Source organism: Delphinapterus leucas, chromosome 10 (assembly GCF_059928025.1).
Source record: "Delphinapterus leucas isolate spDelLeu-1000000601 "Yukka" chromosome 10, BTC_Dleu_Yukka2, whole genome shotgun sequence".
NCBI classification, from domain to species: Eukaryota; Metazoa; Chordata; class Mammalia; order Artiodactyla; family Monodontidae; genus Delphinapterus; species Delphinapterus leucas.
The window spans coordinates 60931194-60948640 of NC_143138.1; the positions used below are offsets into that span (position 1 = coordinate 60931194).

At 44.3% G+C, this 17447-nt stretch overlaps 1 protein-coding gene and 1 long non-coding RNA gene across 2 annotated transcripts in view; one reads left to right on the forward strand and one right to left on the reverse strand.

Moving 5' to 3' along the window:
- Window positions 1-17447, forward strand: part of LOC149748256 (uncharacterized) — a 349957-nt gene that overhangs the window by 40128 nt on the left and 292382 nt on the right. The gene's annotated exons all lie outside the window — the stretch shown is intronic.
- The window catches only part of ENTPD3 (ectonucleoside triphosphate diphosphohydrolase 3), a 34880-nt gene that overhangs the window by 11900 nt on the left and 5533 nt on the right, over window positions 1-17447 (reverse strand). The window contains exons 3-5 of the mRNA XM_022563691.3: window positions 10694-10811; window positions 3197-3347; window positions 697-856 (exon numbers count right to left, since the gene is read on the reverse strand). Of these exons, the coding sequence (XP_022419399.1) occupies window positions 697-856; window positions 3197-3347; window positions 10694-10811 (429 nt within the window). The remainder of the gene's footprint in view (window positions 1-696; window positions 857-3196; window positions 3348-10693; window positions 10812-17447) is intronic.

The following is a 17447-nucleotide window of genomic DNA, read 5'->3' on the forward strand; positions in this document are numbered from 1 at the left end:
GGTGGGGCCTGGGGCAAACTGGGGAATGCATGAGCTATACTCTGTTCCAGTTGGTTGTTGCCATGCAGGAATGTGAGTCTGCTGTGACCAGCTCCTCCAACTTTTGGGGAGTGAGGGGGGCAGGAGAAGCTAGAAATGTGGATTTTTATGTGAATTTTCCAAAATATTAACTAATTTAATTTAATTTAATTAAAAATGTATTCAAGGGGGAAGAAAATAGGTCTTAGGCTGAACATAATATGGTGTCCTCTGCACCAAAGGAGCAGGGAGTATGGAGACTGGAATGTGAGGAGACCTGAGGACACAGAATGAGTTGGGAAGAAAGCTGCCTGAGGGCTCTGTAAGTTCCAGATGGCTGTGGGGCTTCTTGGAAGGGTCATTTTCCAGGTGTCCTTCAAAAGACTCATAGCCCACTGCTAGATTTAGATCCTTCCCTGCCTCTAATTTCTTATTAGCTAGTAAAATGATGATATTCCCCTTCCCCCATGCATTTGGTCCTGTTTAGGATCCACGGCTTTGTCCTAGCTATACATGTCTTTTCTTAGCTGTTGTATCATAGATGTTTCCCTAATTCATTACATGATAGAAGCAATGCAGGACAGGTGGCCCTGTTGGTATGTACCTCTGCTTAAGTTACCAACCACAGGGGACAGGATAAACAGCAAGATTAAAAACCATGCATTTGTTTTCACACACCTCCAGGAAATTTCCCATTAAATAGTTGGCTGTAATCCATCCATAAATCCCTTCCTCTTGCCCAGAAATGATTTGAGCATCCCTAAAATCAAAGGGCTGAGACTCGAAGTAGTTTTGGATGCTCGCAAGGACTTCATTAGCTGCTGTTTCGTTTTGCAACCTATGCAAGGCACAGAACACAAAAGGCTGAGTGCCCAGACAACGATCTTAAAATAACCCCTCCACCCCCTTCAGGCAGGGACAGTTTTCCAGATGTATATAAGACATGGCAACCCCCTGTACAAGTTGAAGCCTCCCAGGCAAGGCAGGATGCACTTGTTACCTGTCAAACTGCCAAGCAGGAAAACAGCTACCAGTAAAAATACCACTTGTTCTCTCCTCCCCTACCTGTTCCTATCTCTCTCTCTAGCAACCAGCTAATGAAAAGAGCCTCCTACTCAGTCACCATTGCTCTGTCTCAGATCAGCAGAGGAAAGGAGATTGGTGAAGGCATAGGAGTGGCATAAGTAATCTCTTGGGGCACCATATAAAGAAGCCCTCATCAGGCCAGAAGGAAGGGGAGCTTAGGAGGGAGGGGGAAAGGAAGAGGGATGAGTTTTCAGCTGTCCCAGCTTTGCTCTTTGGGAGGGCTTCATCATGAGGGGATATGATGGCCATCATGGCTGTCATTGAATTGAAATTCATCAGTGTGCTGACCCATGGAGGAGTGGTAGCATAGTGTTCATATCACCCATGATGTAGAGTAATAATATCATTCATCTGCTGCCATTTTATGAAAGAAATCTCACTTGGGAGACTCTTTTCCCTTTCATCAGTGGGTTAAGAAAGCCAGGGGCACTGGCTCACTCTTGGCTGAAGAAGAAGAAAGAGAAATGCTACAAGCAGAAGTCCATTCCAGTTCAGTAGCAAATTATCACCGCTTGGAAAATAATTAAGAATTTTCCTAGTTTTATTAATTCCCATCCCAGAGATTCTCAAATTATTGTTTTTTTAATATTTGACTTTTCTAGCAATTAAAATATCAACTAGTTCCTCAGAAGAAATGGATCACCATCAGAAAGTTTCACAAGGAGGCATTAATATTTAATTTATTCAAATGCGACATTCACTTTTTCCCCAACTGGCAAACTTTTGTATTCCATGGTTTTTGTCATGGGCTATAAATTACAGAGCCTTTGAATGATTTCTCGCGGAGAGGACTGGGAGAAAAAAGCAACCAAGAAAGTTGGGTTCTTTGTTTCCATAAGAAAGAAAAGGCAGAAGAAGGGAATTTCTATGACATTTCTATTTCAGGTAAACGCAATAATTTTGAAAACACACTGCAGATTCCAAGAGTAAGCAAAGAAATCTGACTTCTTTCCGCATTCTACTTGGTCAACCAGGACACAGGAATAGAAAAAAGGAGAGGAAAACTACAAGGAAAGGGCTCAGTCCAATTGAGAGTGCTTCATGATTTTTTTTGATGATCATCTTAAAGTGACTCTGTTGTTCCTTTGTATTTTCTTCATGCCCACATGAAGAAAATCCATGTAATTTTACATTCCTGGGATCACAGACAAAGTGGCTTTGAAGCAGAATGAGTGTCATCTTTTGGGGAGAAAGCCTTATTTTCAAAGTTTAGGGCAGCATCTACCCTTTAATTTAGGTAGATTTAAGTTTGATGGTTTTTTTAAAAAAACTATTTTTCTTTTAATTCAAGGTCAAGGAAGTATTATCATGGAGAAAAAAAAATGAAGAGAAAGGACATTCAAAAACAATGCAACTGGGCTAAAAGTCATGGCTACAAATTTAGAAGGAACTGCTTAATTGAATGAAATGAGATGTTTGTTTTTATGTAATGCCAAAGGCTTTGGGGTGAGGAGCAGAAATCCCATTATTTGAAAGCAGATCTCAGTGACATTTTGTACATGGGTAGAAGCTACACAGCTTAGTAGTATAGTGGAGTCGGTTGTCCACAGGTGTTAAAATACCAGGAGTCAGGGCTTCCCTGGTGGCGCAGTGGTTGGGAGTCCGCCTGCCGATGCAAGGGACGCGGGTTTGTGCCCGGTCCAGGAGGATCTCACGTGCCGTGGAGCGGCTGGGCCCGTGAGCCATAGCCGCTGGGCCTGCGCATCCGGAGCCTGTGCTCCGCAACGGGAGAGGCTACAGCAGTGAGAGGCCCGCGTACCTCAAAAAAAATACCAGGAGTCAAAAACAGTTTCTACTTTTCTAGAAAACTAGAGGTACATCCCATGATTAGATTTCATGTCACTTTCCTTTACTTTCCGAGCTCTCAGTAAAATCACCATGGGGAAGGGAATCAAATATAGAACTGTTTCTTTCTGAGTATTAAGATAAAGACTAAAAGTTTCCCAACTTTTAAAGCCTAAATTTATGGCAGAATATGGGCTTCTTTCTTTTGGATTTATTCCCAGAAATAGAGTTACATTCTTGGAAAGAATTCAACACATTCCTGGTTATTTTGGTCCAAAGGGCTCCTCTGTGCCATTCTAGCCCTTACCTCAGCAAGCGCATCCCAGCTGTGGCCCCCAGGTAAATGCAGGTGGATCCATGGAGGTGGGCTGGAATGTGCCCCTTGACTTTTTGCATGCAGTCCTCAAAGGCTTTGGGGGCATCTTGAGGGTTTTCCCCATAGCTGGAGATCCCAGAGCCTGAAGAGCAAGCAGTCAGCACTTCTTAGCCTTCCCAGGAACCAACAAGAGCAGTACAACTTTTAAATATAAAATAAATCAGCTCTGGAAATTAATGGGTTTTTGTAGGGGGCTGAAAATTGTGTATGTGCTAAGTTCCATGTGGTCACACAGATGAGTCAATTCCCAAAATATGGAAGGAAATAATTATACAGGTGAAAAAAGTAATGAGCCAAGACCTGCTTTAAAAAAAAAGTTCTCATCATGGAAATTTCAAATATAAATAAAAGTAGGGAGAAGAGTATAACAAACCCATGCACCCATCTTCCAGTTTCAACAATGATCCATCTTGCTCCATCTGCACTCTCACATTCTCTCATCATGAAGCAAACTGCAGACATGGTATCATTCCATTCTATAAATATTTCAGTATGTATCATTAAAAGATAAGAATTCTTTTAAAGAAACATAACCATAGTCTCATTTTTCTACCTAAAAATCTTAAAAATAATCCCTTAATATAATTAAATATCTAATTAAGTTTCACGTTTCCTTCATATTCATATTTTTTCTCTCCCTCTCTCTCCCTCCACCTCTCTCTTTCTATCTAGTTTGTTTGAACTAGCGCCCAAATAAATTCCATCCATTATAATTGGTTGGCATGTCTCTTAAGTCTCTTTTAATATATAGATTCTGCCCCCCTTTTCTAATTTTTCTTTGTAATTAAACATTTTTTTCCTTGCAATTTCATTTGTCTTATAGTTTCCCACAGTCTAGAATTTGCTGATTGCAGCCCCATGAATCATTTAACATGTTATTTGGTCCCAGTTTTTCTCTATAAATTGGTAGCTGAATGCAGAGGTTTAATCAGATTCAGGTTTGAACTTTTTCAGAAAGAGTAGTTTATAGGGATGTGCATTTCCAATAAGACACACAAGCATCTGGTTGTTTCTCTCTTTGTGCTGTTAACAGGCATCAATGATCATTGCTTAGGTCCATTCATTACTCCATTAGGGTTTATGAAACGCTGATATTTTATTTCCATCATTCTTGCTTCACTTTTTACCTAAAATGCTTTTATAAGAGGAAAACTTCCTCATCGTTAACTATTTGATTACCCTATACAGTTTGTATAGGGAAGGCAGTGGATAAGTGCTTGATTCTTTCCCTTTATTTACCAGCTTAAAAAATATAGATTGCATCTCTAGTGTCTACCTAATTTAACCAATAAGGGATTTTGTTCGTTTGTTTGTTTAAGGGCATATGAATCTAAAGATATATTTGATATGTTTCAATTCATTGCAGTTACTATTCTTATTGGTGGCCTATCTTGTCCAGTGGCGCTCTCTTCAATTTGGCAGCTGAATCCTTTTGACATGATCCCAGAAACCTTTAAGAACTTTTCTGCTTTCTGATATGATGAGATGTATCAATGACCTATAAATTTCCTGCCCCAGATCTGGAATCTGCTGTTTTTCCAAGGAATCCTGGTTTCTTTTATTGAGTAATGGTATTTAGCATTCAAAATTTGGAAGCTAGGTTGCTTACTGAAAGCCTTTCCAGAAGACAGACTTAGAGAAAACTTTATTTCAAGAGAAAACACATCATGAATTCTTAGTGGTATTTCTAATTCAAAACTTCAAGTTCTTCCTTGAATTCACTGATCTTGTATCTTTATCTTCCTTTTACTAGCCTGTTTCCCAGCCCCTCCAACTTAATAACTCATTAGCTTTATTTCACAATCCACACACAACAGTCTCAGTATGACAATGACAATACCAGCACTACCACCAATTATAGGATTATTGAAAACAATTTAAGATTTTTTGAAGTTCTTTTTGTCCTTAGGGTATATCCTATTAGGCATGTACAAGTGTCCATAAATGAAGCTTTCTTGAAATACATACATGCTAATTTGTCTGCATATTGTCTATGGCTGCTTTCATGCTAAAGTGGGAGAGTTAAATGGTTACAACAGAGATCATATAGCCAACAAATGAAAAATATTTATCCTCTAGCTCTTTACAGGAAAAGTTTGCTGTCCATTGACTTAGATGATTTATAGGCATCTCCAACTTAATATATTTAAAACCAAATTCCTTAATCCCTGCCATGGCTCCAACCTACTCTACCCTCAGTGTTGCCCACTCTAAGGAGATGGTACCTTCACCCATGCAGTTACTCAGGTCAGAACTAATGTTCAGGCACCATCAACCAGAATGCTGCATATTGAATCTATCATAAAATCTTTTTGGCTCTACTTTCAAAATACTTCTCAAATCTGAGCACTTCTCACTCCCTTCCCCAGAACTATTCTCAATCAGTGCTTCTCAACCTCAGCACTACTGAAGTTTTGGGCTGGGTTATTCTTTGTTTTGTGGGCTGTCCTGTGAGTTATGTAATGGTTAGCAGCATCCTTGTTCTCTACTACTAGATGCCAGCAGCACAGCCAGCCCCAGTTATGAAAACCAAAAAATGTCCCAGACATTGATAAATGTTCCCTGGGGGGCAACATCACCCCATGTTGAGAAGCACCAGTCTAGGCCAGACCACCAAAACGTCACCTCCCACTTGCACTGCTCTAATAGCCCTGGTTTTCCTGCTTCTAATCTTAGTCTCTTGACTACGTATTCTACATTGACAGAGTGACCCGTTAAAATTATGTTGTATCGTGTTAGTTCCCTGATCAGAATCTCCTAATGGCTTCCCAATATACTTTGAAGAAAATTCATTTAAGTAAATGTCAAACCCCTTACTGCATCTCAGGGTCCTCTATGAGCTGGCCTCGGTGACAGCTTTGGCCTCATTTCTCACTTTTGTTTCTCTTACTCGTTCTGCTCCAGCCACATCGGCCCCTTTGCTCTTCCTAGAAAATGCTGAGCAGCTGTCACCCTTGGCATTTTCTTTTGCCACGCCCTCTGCTCAGCACATTCTTCCCTCAAACAGGTGCACGGCTCACTCTCTCATCTCAATTTGGCCTCTGCTTAGCTATCATCTTCTTTGCTCTCCCATGAAATAGAATGATCACTCTCTATCCACCTAGCTGGCTTAGTTTCTCCTCACAGCACTTCTCCCTGGTATCATATACCCATTTATTTATTCTGTCTCCTTCATTAGACTGTAAGTTCTGTAACAGCAGAGACTTTGTATATTTTGGTTATTTTAGAATTCCCAGTGTCAAGAACAGTTACTGGCAGACAGCAGGCACCCAATAAATATTTATTAAGTACAGGAATCAATCAATCAATCAATCAATGAGATTTTCACATCAGCTCACAATACTATAGTAAGGGGATTGTGTAGTCCAATCTAGAGCAAACAAAATATATTCTGCCAGAGCTAGTCTCTGGATAGGAACTGTTTAGGAGCCTTGCTAGAATGTGGAAATGTGGGGTATTTGAGCATGTCCCTCGGGGGCCTATTTGCATAAGGTTCCTTAAGCCTCCCAGAGGGAAAAGGAGATTGGATTCATAGGTTCATGGGATACTGGGATTCACAACCCCAAGAAAAGAGCTGAAACTGCTATTCCAATCTGGGAAGAGAGGGTTGGACAGCTGGCACAAGACCTACTTGAGGTCGGACAAAAGCAAAAGACATGGGCAAGGGATGCTTTCCAACACTGTAGTGGCCTGGTCCCTAAAGCAACTCTTTAAGGTATTTCAGTGGAGGAGATGGTTAAGTTTAGGCTCTAGTGGAGTTTAAAGAATTTTTAACTGCTGGTTTAAAGGGAAAACATGAATGCCGCCTGTGAGAGAAGGCAGCAGGTACCCTGAGCAGTGCCTCCTGCAAAAGAGATGAGGGGCAGGCAAGGAACAAGTGACCCTGAGGGAATGGCTTTAAAACAAGTAGCCAGAGCAATAGGCACCAGCATGGGGACGAGCAGCTAAAGCAGCACCCAGTGAACTCACGGAAAACAGCACCTGAGGACTGGATACTCACCAGGGACCCCCTGAGAAAGAAATTTCTGAGGCCCTGGGCATTCGGGAAACACTGTAGGGCAAAAAAGCATTCACCAACCCCTCAAACTGGCCAAAGCAGGGGAGACCTGGGGAAATTTGCAACTTAGAAACTAGAAACCCAAATTATGCTTGGTGAAGCTGCCTGTCTTTCAGGGGATGACACTTGCCAAACTTTAACTCTGTAATTTGAGCTGTAATTTGTGGTCTTCTGGTCATTGTGAGTATATATGGATCCCTGAGGCTACCGTGATCAAAGGGAAGATCCATTTATGGATGTGGTGTGGGCTCCATGACCCTGCCCCTCCCCTAAATCACATCCAGGGTGGGCCAAGGGCCCCTACTCCTGAGAGACTGCCTGGGTCTCTCCCCATGAAAGTGCCACCTCTTTCTACAGCCCGAGGCCATCAGGACTGACTTCGCTGAATTGCCCTCCCGGGTATAGAGGCAGATCTTACAACTATGTTAGAATAACCTTTTAGCAAGAATATCCACCAGGAACTCTAAAGTGTGGTGCCCCATAATTAATAATAACTAACACTTATTGAATGCCTACTGTATGCCAGGGATTTGCTACCTGCTTTATATATATATTATGTCATTTAATCTTCAAATAATACCTGTGGGGTGGGTATTACTATTATTATGCTTTTTAGTTTAGAGATAAGTGAGTCAAGACTCAAGAGAGGTTAGATAATTTTCTAGAGTTCCCACAGTAGGGATAGGGTGACGTCTTAATCACTGTCGTACACTATCCTCTCCACTTGGAGTGACTGGTCTCTCTTTCCTAAAGAAAGCATCCTCTTTCATGCTTGGGGGTGAAGAAATGGCTCAGAAGTTAGGAGAACAGAGATGGGATCTCTGGCTGAAGTTTGAGCGATGGTGCTGCCGCTTATGAATTGTGGGTAACAATGCAAGCAGTACTCAGAAAACATGGAAGTCCCCTGTTGTGAGGAGCCCAGAGAGGTGCCATGCAGATGCCTCTTCAAAGGAAGGCTTAGTGTCTCAGCGGTTAGCTCCTTTGGGGTTTGCCTCAGCTGCAGAGAGCTGCCTTGCTCAACATCTTCTTCCCAGGATGGCAACATCCAATGACTGACAGTGATGGGGGGACCACAGCCCAGCCATTTCAGGCCATTCATACCCAATGCAGGACATCTCTAATTGGCTGGAGCTCTGTCAGGCCTGGGCTGCAATCTGACTTCTCTTTCTGTCCAATCCTCCTTCTTCCGCCTTCCTTCCATGGGTGCGGATCGCTAATCACTCCCTTGCATCCCAGACTCTGTCTGGACATCTTAACTGTGACACCTATGTCCCAGGGAAGGCGAGCTCCTGGTGCCCTCCATGGAAGGGCAGATGATCAGAATGTACCCTGGTTATACAGAGAAGACGCTTGGTCTCCCTATGGGAAAGGCTAATTCTGCTTCCCAACTTCTTCCATGCCATCACTTGCAAGAAAGTGTTCTATTTGGGCAGCTCATTGAGGGAAATGAAGGAGGTTGCTTGGGTTGGGAGGACTGGTTCAGAATCTATAACTTGTCCTATAGGCTGAGGGTATCCCTGTAACCCATTCAGGACATACTGGTTGGGAAGATCCAGGCCAAGTCAAAGATCATAATGCTCTAAAGAGGGTGGTGCATACATACACACTCACTAACTGGGCTTGACTATGTGGACTAAAGGCTTAATTGTAAAAGGCAAAATTATGAAACTTTTTTTTTCTTTTTGGCTTCTCCATGCGGCATGTAGGATCTTAGTTCCCTGACCAGGGATTGAACCCGTGCTCCCTGCAGTGGAAGCGTGGAGTCTTAACCACTGGACCACCAGGGAAGTCCAAAACTTTTGATAGAAGAATATCTTTATGACCTCAGGATAGGGAAGGATTTCTTAAATAAAACGTACAAAGTGCAAACCAAAAGGGAGAAGATTGATAATTGTACCTACATAAAAATTAAGAACTTCTCAGAAGATATCATGAAGAAATTAAAAAGACAAACCATAAACTGTGAGAGGATATTAGCAACAATATGATAATAATACTAGCAAAGCATTCATATTCAGGATATAGATAAAGAATTCCTAGGACTCAAAAGGAAAAATTCAAGCAATTTGGTAGAAAAATGAGCAAAAGACATAAACAGGCATTTCACAGAAATAGAAAGAGTCATAAATATATAAAAAGATACTTATTAGTTACCAGGGAAACACAAATATTCATCAACAGGTAAAAATGAACCAGATATTGCTACTCATTGCGGCATAGATGAATCTTAAAAACCCAGTGGTAGTGAACAAAGCAAATTACAGAATAAATGTTTGCTTCTAATTAAATAAATATGTGCTTGATTCCATTTTCAAAACCAGGAAAAACTAAATGCATAAGGACAAAACTAAAGAAGAACAAGTAAACCATCAATCTAACATTCCGAATATGTTGTGGAGGAGGCAGGGAGTGCATGGAGGGTCATTAAAGATGTTGATGCTGTTCTGTGTCAGGGATTGGGAGCTCACCGGCCATATACAGTTCACCACCTTCTATTATACAGCCTGTGAGCTAAGATATTCTTGCATTATTTTTAAATGGTGGGGAAAACCTTTTTTTTAATATATTTTGTGGCATTTGAGAATTATATGAAATTCAAACTTTCAGGGTCCATAAAGAAAGCTTTACTGGAACAGAGCCACAAACGCCTACTGGTTTACAGATTGTCCATCTCTGTCTATCTCTCCCTACCCACCTCCCCATCATATACAGCCAACTGGAATATAATTTTCCTATTGGAATACAGTTTTCCTTGAGTTTCTCATGTTTATGCATTATGAGCAGAGGCACTGACTGCCTTTGTTCTGGACTATTTTTTCAAGGATATTTGCATAATGAACAGGCTCAGAAGATATAGTGTTTCCCTCCAGAGCAAAAGGCAGGTACCCATTATAAATGTTTCAGATTCCCTAATCTCAGGGTTCCTCTTCTGTAACATAACCCACTGTGTGAGCAGGTACCATCTGGCCCTTTCTACATCATCTTGTGCAAATTGGGGCTCAGAACCAGCACAAGAAAATGCTGATACTCGGGCTACAGCTGTTTCTGTGAGTAATAAACTCTCCTTTGTTTCTGACCCAGGAGTCTTGGGTCTTCCACCAGCATCCATGAAAGTGCGGCAGGGTAGAATCTCACACCATTCACAGTTCTTGACACCCCCCCACCATTTTACAGATGAGAAATCTGAAACCCAGAGAAGGGAAGGGACTGGCCTGAGGTCACTGTACTGATGAGTAGCAGCACCATCTCAAGGTCTCATATTTCCCTGACACCCAGCCCAGTGCTCAGTCCTTGCCTCTGGGCAGCATCTCAGGACTCCTGCAGGCCTCTGAAGGACATTAGGACATTCCCTTTCTTCCCTTGGGCCTTACCTTTCACGCTACATTTGAAGGTTTGACTGACTACTCCAGTATTATTCTCCTTCTCTGCTGGCCATTGATACACGTAGACTGTGGTTCTGGAAGACCCGGCATCGAGCACGATTCCATACTGAATAAAAGGCGGGGAGGGAGAGTCAGAGACAGGCATCTGAGGACCCCTTTTCCCAGGGGGCCACCGAGAACTCTGAGTCCTCCCAAGAGCTTAACCCACACTGCTTCATTTAGGTAGGAGCTGACCAAAAAGAAAAAAACTATTTTCTCTAAACCAACTTTGTCTCCATGGACTCTGGATGGAGGGGTTGGGGGGAGATGGGTCCGGTGTTCTAGGCCGCAGTTCTCAGCCTTGGCCTCACATTAGAATCACTTGGGGAGCTTTTGAAACTCCCAATGCCAAGGCTGCAGCTGAGACCCATTAAATCAGAATCTCTGTCAGTGGACCCAGGCACCAACAGTTTTTAAAGCTCCTTTGGTGATTCCAGTATGCAGCCAAGGTTGAAGATGAGTACCCCAAAGATCTTGCATGCAAAGACAGTCTCCTGATTCCTCCTCATCCAGACTCTGCGGGGGGCGGAGGGGGGGGGGCGCACGGTCAGAAGCCACCTTGGTCTCAGGAGTACAATGAATAGTCAGTCACCTGCTGCCCTCTATTCTCCAAACTTCCAGGCCTATCAGCCTGGGATAAACAACCAAAAGGAAACCATAGGTAGGAAGTTCTCACAGGGGAGTGACACACTGATATCTGCATTGGCCTTCAGAATGAAAGTATTCCTGCTTAAGGAGGAAAAAACTAAAATACAAACGAATGTTGACATATGATCCCACTTAGGTGACGTGTGTGAACAAATGGACAGGAGGGTATTGCCGGCCATCTCACGCAGCTTGAGGCAGGTACCAGGGAGCTTCAGTTGAAGGTGTGGCCCAGCCCAGGCCCTGGACCAGGCCTGCCTAGGAAGGAGCATTCATTAGCAGCCTAGGGGCATTGGAATGAGTTACGCTGACCTAGGTCACTATCTGGTTGGGCTTGGAATCAGTCCAGGGCATCAGAGGCTTCTGGGTGGCATCTTTTCCCCAATTCCCCCACCATTGAGTTAGCCTAGCCTGTCCCAGAGGGGAAGATGACGTTGGGTTCTGGAGGCAGGTCACATCAGATGGATTCCTACTTTTCTGATATTGCATAAGAGACCTAACCTCTCTGGGTTCCCTCGTCTTCAGGCAACTTCCTTTCAGAAGTAAATAGGAGACCATTTGCCTGATGCTTAGTGGCTGCTCAATAAATACAGGCTATATAGAAAAATCAGTGAAGCAAAATAAATAAAATTGCAAAGCAAGAAAAAGAGGAAAAAAAGTGAATAACACCCCTCAAATCCAACTACTGTTTTAAGACCTTGTTTTATATCTTTTCCAACGGTCTTCTGTGCCTACAACTACATATACACATATGTGTTTAGACATATGTTTTTAAATCAACACAGGATTACAGTACACATAATCTTCTCCAATGCTTTTTTCTTACTTAAAAAGTATATCATGGGGGACTTCCCTGGTGGTCCAGTGGTTAAGGCTCCGCGTTTCCACTGCAGGGGGCACGGGTTCGATGCCTCCTTGGGGAACTAAGATCCCGCATGCCGTGCAGCGCGGCCAATAAATAAGTAAGTAAGTAAATAAATAAATAAATAAAAGTATATCATGAACATCTTTCCCTACCGGTAAAAGTACTGACATGATTTTTAAGCCATTCATCACATTCACTATGAGATGTACAGCAGTTGATTTAACCAATCCCCTGATTCTAAACTTTCTATCATGAATGCTTGCTTCATTTGAAATAGGAGCAAATAAAAAAATGTTACTCCAGCTTCTCCATTCTATTAAGATAGAACATCCTGTGTACATTGGTATTTGAACTTGAATAGCCTCTTCACCTCAGCTCTTCAATCTGATGTGTGTTGCCTGGGATCCTGACATGACACCCCCCATGGCAAACAGAGGAGGCATTGTTCACAATCTGTTCCAGGCAGAGGCTCCCCATGAGATTAAAGCACAGGTTGAAACTGAAGGAAACCAGGCACTCCAGAGGTCTGAGCCTCTGTATCAGTCTGCTTTCTTTCCTTCCCTCTGCTGCTGACCTGCTCACCAGCCCCTCCATGCCTGGCACTGATAAGAGGAGAGGGAGCATAAGAGGGCAGCTACTCCAGAGGGTGCCTGTCTGTCCCCAAATCTTCTTTATCCCAACACTTCATGAAGAATGCTCGAGGCTGCTGGGCCAAGATCTGAAAGAATGAAGAATGTCCATCCTCATTTGTAAGTCCGGGAAAATGGGATTCAGTTTTCCCCAGAATGGGCAGCAGCCAGAGACTTTGCTCTGAGATTTGCAGGAGAAATGGCGGCCCCTTGGGCGCCTGCTGATGTGGTGACGGGCAGCCTTGAGGCCCAGTGCTACTTTGCACTAAGACGATCCACCCCCACCCCACCATCGTTCACTGGCATTTTCAAAAGTGAAAAGATTGGTCTTTAATCAGTTTTCAGAGCTCATTTGCCTAGATCAGTGCAACTCATTGCGGTTCCATGGAGGGAGGGGGAAGGGGAGAATGAATTTCATTCAGTTCAGCGAGGTGGGTGATGTTTGGATGAAAAGCGTTAAGTCACCTTCTGTTTAATGCAGTGTCAGAAAAACAAACAAACAAACATGGTCTGCATGTGGAACTGAAGATACAGTCGGTGGGTGAACCAGAAGGAAACATATGAACCCCATTGTCCAAAACTCAAGAACTTTGTGAGCTTCTAACAAAAGCAAAAGCAAAGGTCATAAGATCATCTTCCTTAGATGTGTTTATTATTATTTTTATTATCATTATCATCATCATCATTATTACTCTTACTATAATAATGAGAATAATGGTAGTAATAAACATTTGGCGAACACTTATAATATGCCAGGCACTGCACAAAGGGCTTTAGTTTTGCATTTATAAGGCAGGTGTTATCATCATCCCCACTTGACAGATAGGGAAACTGAGGCTCACAGGGGTTAAATAATTAGCCAAGGTCACAGACTTGGGATCAAGCCGGGGTCTAACTGACTCTTAAACCTGTACTCATTGCCCCTGTGCTTTCACTGAGTTCCAAGGAAAACAAGTCTTAACAGGGTGACTGATTAATAAGAAGGTGCCTGATATGGTACGGCAGACTTTCTTTGTTCAGACAAAAGACCCTCAGAAGCAAACTCTTGGTTAAGTGGTGTGCAGATCTGGCTGGAGAGGAGAATCACCAATTTGAATAAGGAGCCAGGGCCTTCTGGAAAGGAAAAAACAAATTACACAACTCTTGTACTCCAAGAGGTAAACCAAGGTGGGCCACAGGGCACCAGATATCCAGGCTGATGACTGAGAATGGATGAGGGTTAGAAGGAAATGGTTTTAACACAGCCTGGCCCAGTTGTTGTGCTTTGGAGAGTCATGTGACCCAAGGTGGGGCTCTGACTGGCAGAAAAGCAGTGTCCCTGAAACCTGGGACCCTGCAGGCCCCTCTTCAACAGTGGCACCATGTGGCTGCGAGCGGCAGTGGCAGTGGGGTATTGATCAGATGGGTCTGAGAAGCTCCAGGGCTTCTAAACAACTGTGATGCAGTTAGGAGGGCGAAACCTCAAGAGGAAGATATTGGACTTAGTGATAATAAAGCGGTGGGGTTGAGGTGGGGGGGTGCTGAGTGAAACATAAAGGCGACGTCATCATGTTTACTCTTCAAGCTGATAGAGCAGGTCAGACCAGTGACAGTGAAAAACGGACTGGGGATATTTCCACCGTTGGCTAAGTTTTAATAGTTCCTCTTTTACACTCAGATGAACCAAGGTTAGGTAGGCCAACGTTGGATTTAATAGCCAGATATCATGACTTTTCATGTGGGTCTTGAGGAACATTCCAGGGCCCCTCAGATAGGCCACTGTGGAGCTGGCCCCTCAAAACCAACTGTCAGCAGCACACAAAAAGGCAAAACAAGGCTCAAGGTATGAAAACATAAACAATGAAAAAGCCTTTATATTCACTGGTCTCCACCTCCACACTGCCCTTCCTGCCCCTAGCACACACTGCAAAACAAAAGGAAAGGTCTCTGGACAGCCTGAGAAAAGCTGCATGTGGAATGCCCCCTTCCAAGCTGTCATTCTGCTTCTGCTTCAGCCGGCCCAGGACATCTGTCTTTTCTTGTAACTAACCCACTCAGTGAAGCAGAATGGGCCTTCTGAGCCAATATTCCTGTGTTATACAACTTCCTGTCCCCTACAACTGGGGCCTGACAGTGAGATTCTGAAGAGATTAAAAACCCCCTCTCTGAACCGTTTGCTAATTCGTGAGGGTACGTCTGCTGGCCCTTCCAAACCCTTGCCTAAGGCCAATGTTCTCTGCTCTCTTTTCTTCCTTCTATGCCAAGTCTGCTATTTCCAATCTGTGTAACCGTGGGAAGCTATTTGCCCTTTCTGTTCCTGTTTTCTCATCTTCAAAATGGGAATAATAATTATCTACAGGGAACGGTCACTGAGGGTTCCCTGCCTACAAGCCCTCAGACCTTACCACTGTGATGTCCAACCATGCACTTTCTACCTGCCTGAAGGCTGTCTCCATTGGCTGAACCTACCCGAGCCCACAATATGCCAGAAATACTAGAGAGCTAATGTTCCCCAGGGAGCAGCCCTCAACCAATGACTAATGGAAGCTGGTGTGTAAATATGCCCTTGAGTAGGATGACTGTGAGGCAGATGTTCTATATGCCCATGGCAGAGGACACCCCTGAGGTGAGAGTTCTGCACTGGCTCCCAGAAATTCCTAGCAGGACAGCTCCAGCTGCCCACAGCGGTAACCTGCTGGGTAATAGCCCCTCCATTGGCTGCCTTCCCTTCTGTCTCACTTCCCATCCCCCCACAGTTCTCCCTGGGGTCACCCCCAGATGACCATCTTGCACGGGCATCTTTGACTAGGGGAACCCCTCTGACACAGAACTAAACGTGTGGTCTCCTCCTTCAACATTGCCCTCCATTACTGCTCGGGGACCCACTTTTCTGTACTCAGTTTACTCTTCAAGTCTTCTAATTCCTCCATATCCCTCCAGTTTGAATTTACCTCTCACCTCCCAAAACAACTGCCTTAACCAGCTCATCCCTCACTTTTTTTTTTTTTTTCCCGGTACGTGGGCCTCTCACTGCTGTGGCCTCTCCCGTTGTGGAGCGCAGGCTCAGCGGCCATGGCTCACGGGCCCAGCCACCCCGCGGCATGTGGGATCCTCCCGGACTGGGGCGCGAACCCGTGTCCCCTGCATCAGCAGGCGGACTCTCAACCACTGCGCCACCAGGGAAACCCCCTCATCCCTCACTTTTAAAGGGCCTGAGGGAAAATTTTATAAATGAAGACTTCGGCTCTGCCCCACCCCCACCTGTCCTCTTCCCATCCCCAGGCAAATCCATAGAGTAAACAGCCTCATGCACCTGTAGTTGACTGTAGAGGGTGGGCTAGCTCAGACCCCACACCCATGCTCTGTCTACTCTCCCTGCAAGCAGCTGCCCCTTCACCACCCCTCAGACCAGTGGTGAGGTCTGCCCTCAGCAGGAGGCCCACAGAGACCCTGGATTCTGGGGTCTCAGGCACCACAACATGTTCTAGAAGGGAAGCACGACTCTGGGTGGGCACATTCCCTTGTCCCACGGAGAGATATACCTGGAACGCAGCTAGAGCTGGTTCGTTTGACTTATGGGATCTAAGGGTGGTACTGGGGTCTAAGAATGGTTACTGGGGTCTAAGAGTGGAACCAGCCTTCCCCCCAATTGGGAGGCACGTCCCTCCTCCAATTCAGCACCTTCCTGTCTCTGCATCCATCCTCCCTCCTTCCCTCCTGTGCAAAGGAGGACGTGTTTTCCCAGCAGAGGCCAATATCTCCTCCTGGGTTTCCTGTTCAGAACTTAGGATCAAGGAACAGCGGGAAGTAAGTTAAGAGAGCCGTGGGAACAAGAGGGTCTGGGTTTCAGTTCAGGTCCTGCCATCCACTGGTCAAACCTATGTTTCCTCACTTGCAAAATGGTGGTGACAGTGCTTGTCCACCTTCCATAGTTGGCAGAAGAGTTCAGTGCGATAATTCAGGGAAAAATGCTCACTCAACCGAATAGCAATTTACAAAGTGTAAGGGGATGGTATTTCCCCTAGTTTCAATCCTGATTTTATATAGTTTATAGGAGAAGGCAGTGTCTGGAACTTGGGAAAACAGATTCTCTAGGCCTTAGCTAATGTCTTTGGACAACCAGATAATTTGTTTTCCTCTCACCATTAGACAGCTGCATAAGGCTTTTTATTTTTCATTTTTATTCATGCTATTCATGGGGGCTGAGATTCTTAAGTAAAATACCTTATAAAAGAACCAAATTCCATTATCTAAAAAAGATTTTAGGGACTTCCCTGGTGGCACAGTGGTTAAGAATCCGCCTGCCAATGCAGGGGACATGGGTTCGATCCCTGGTCCAGGAAGATTCCACATGCCGTGGAGCAACTAAGCCCATGTGCCACAGCTACTGAGACTGTGCTCTAGAGCCTGTGAGCCACAACTACTAAGCCTGAGAGTTGCAACTGCTGAAGCCCACGTGCCTAGAGCCTGTGCTCCACAACAGGGGAAGCCACCGCAATGAGAAGCCCGGCACTGCAATGAAGAGTAGCCCCACTCCCCACAACTAGAGAAAGCCTGCACGCAGCAATGAAGACCCAACGTGGCC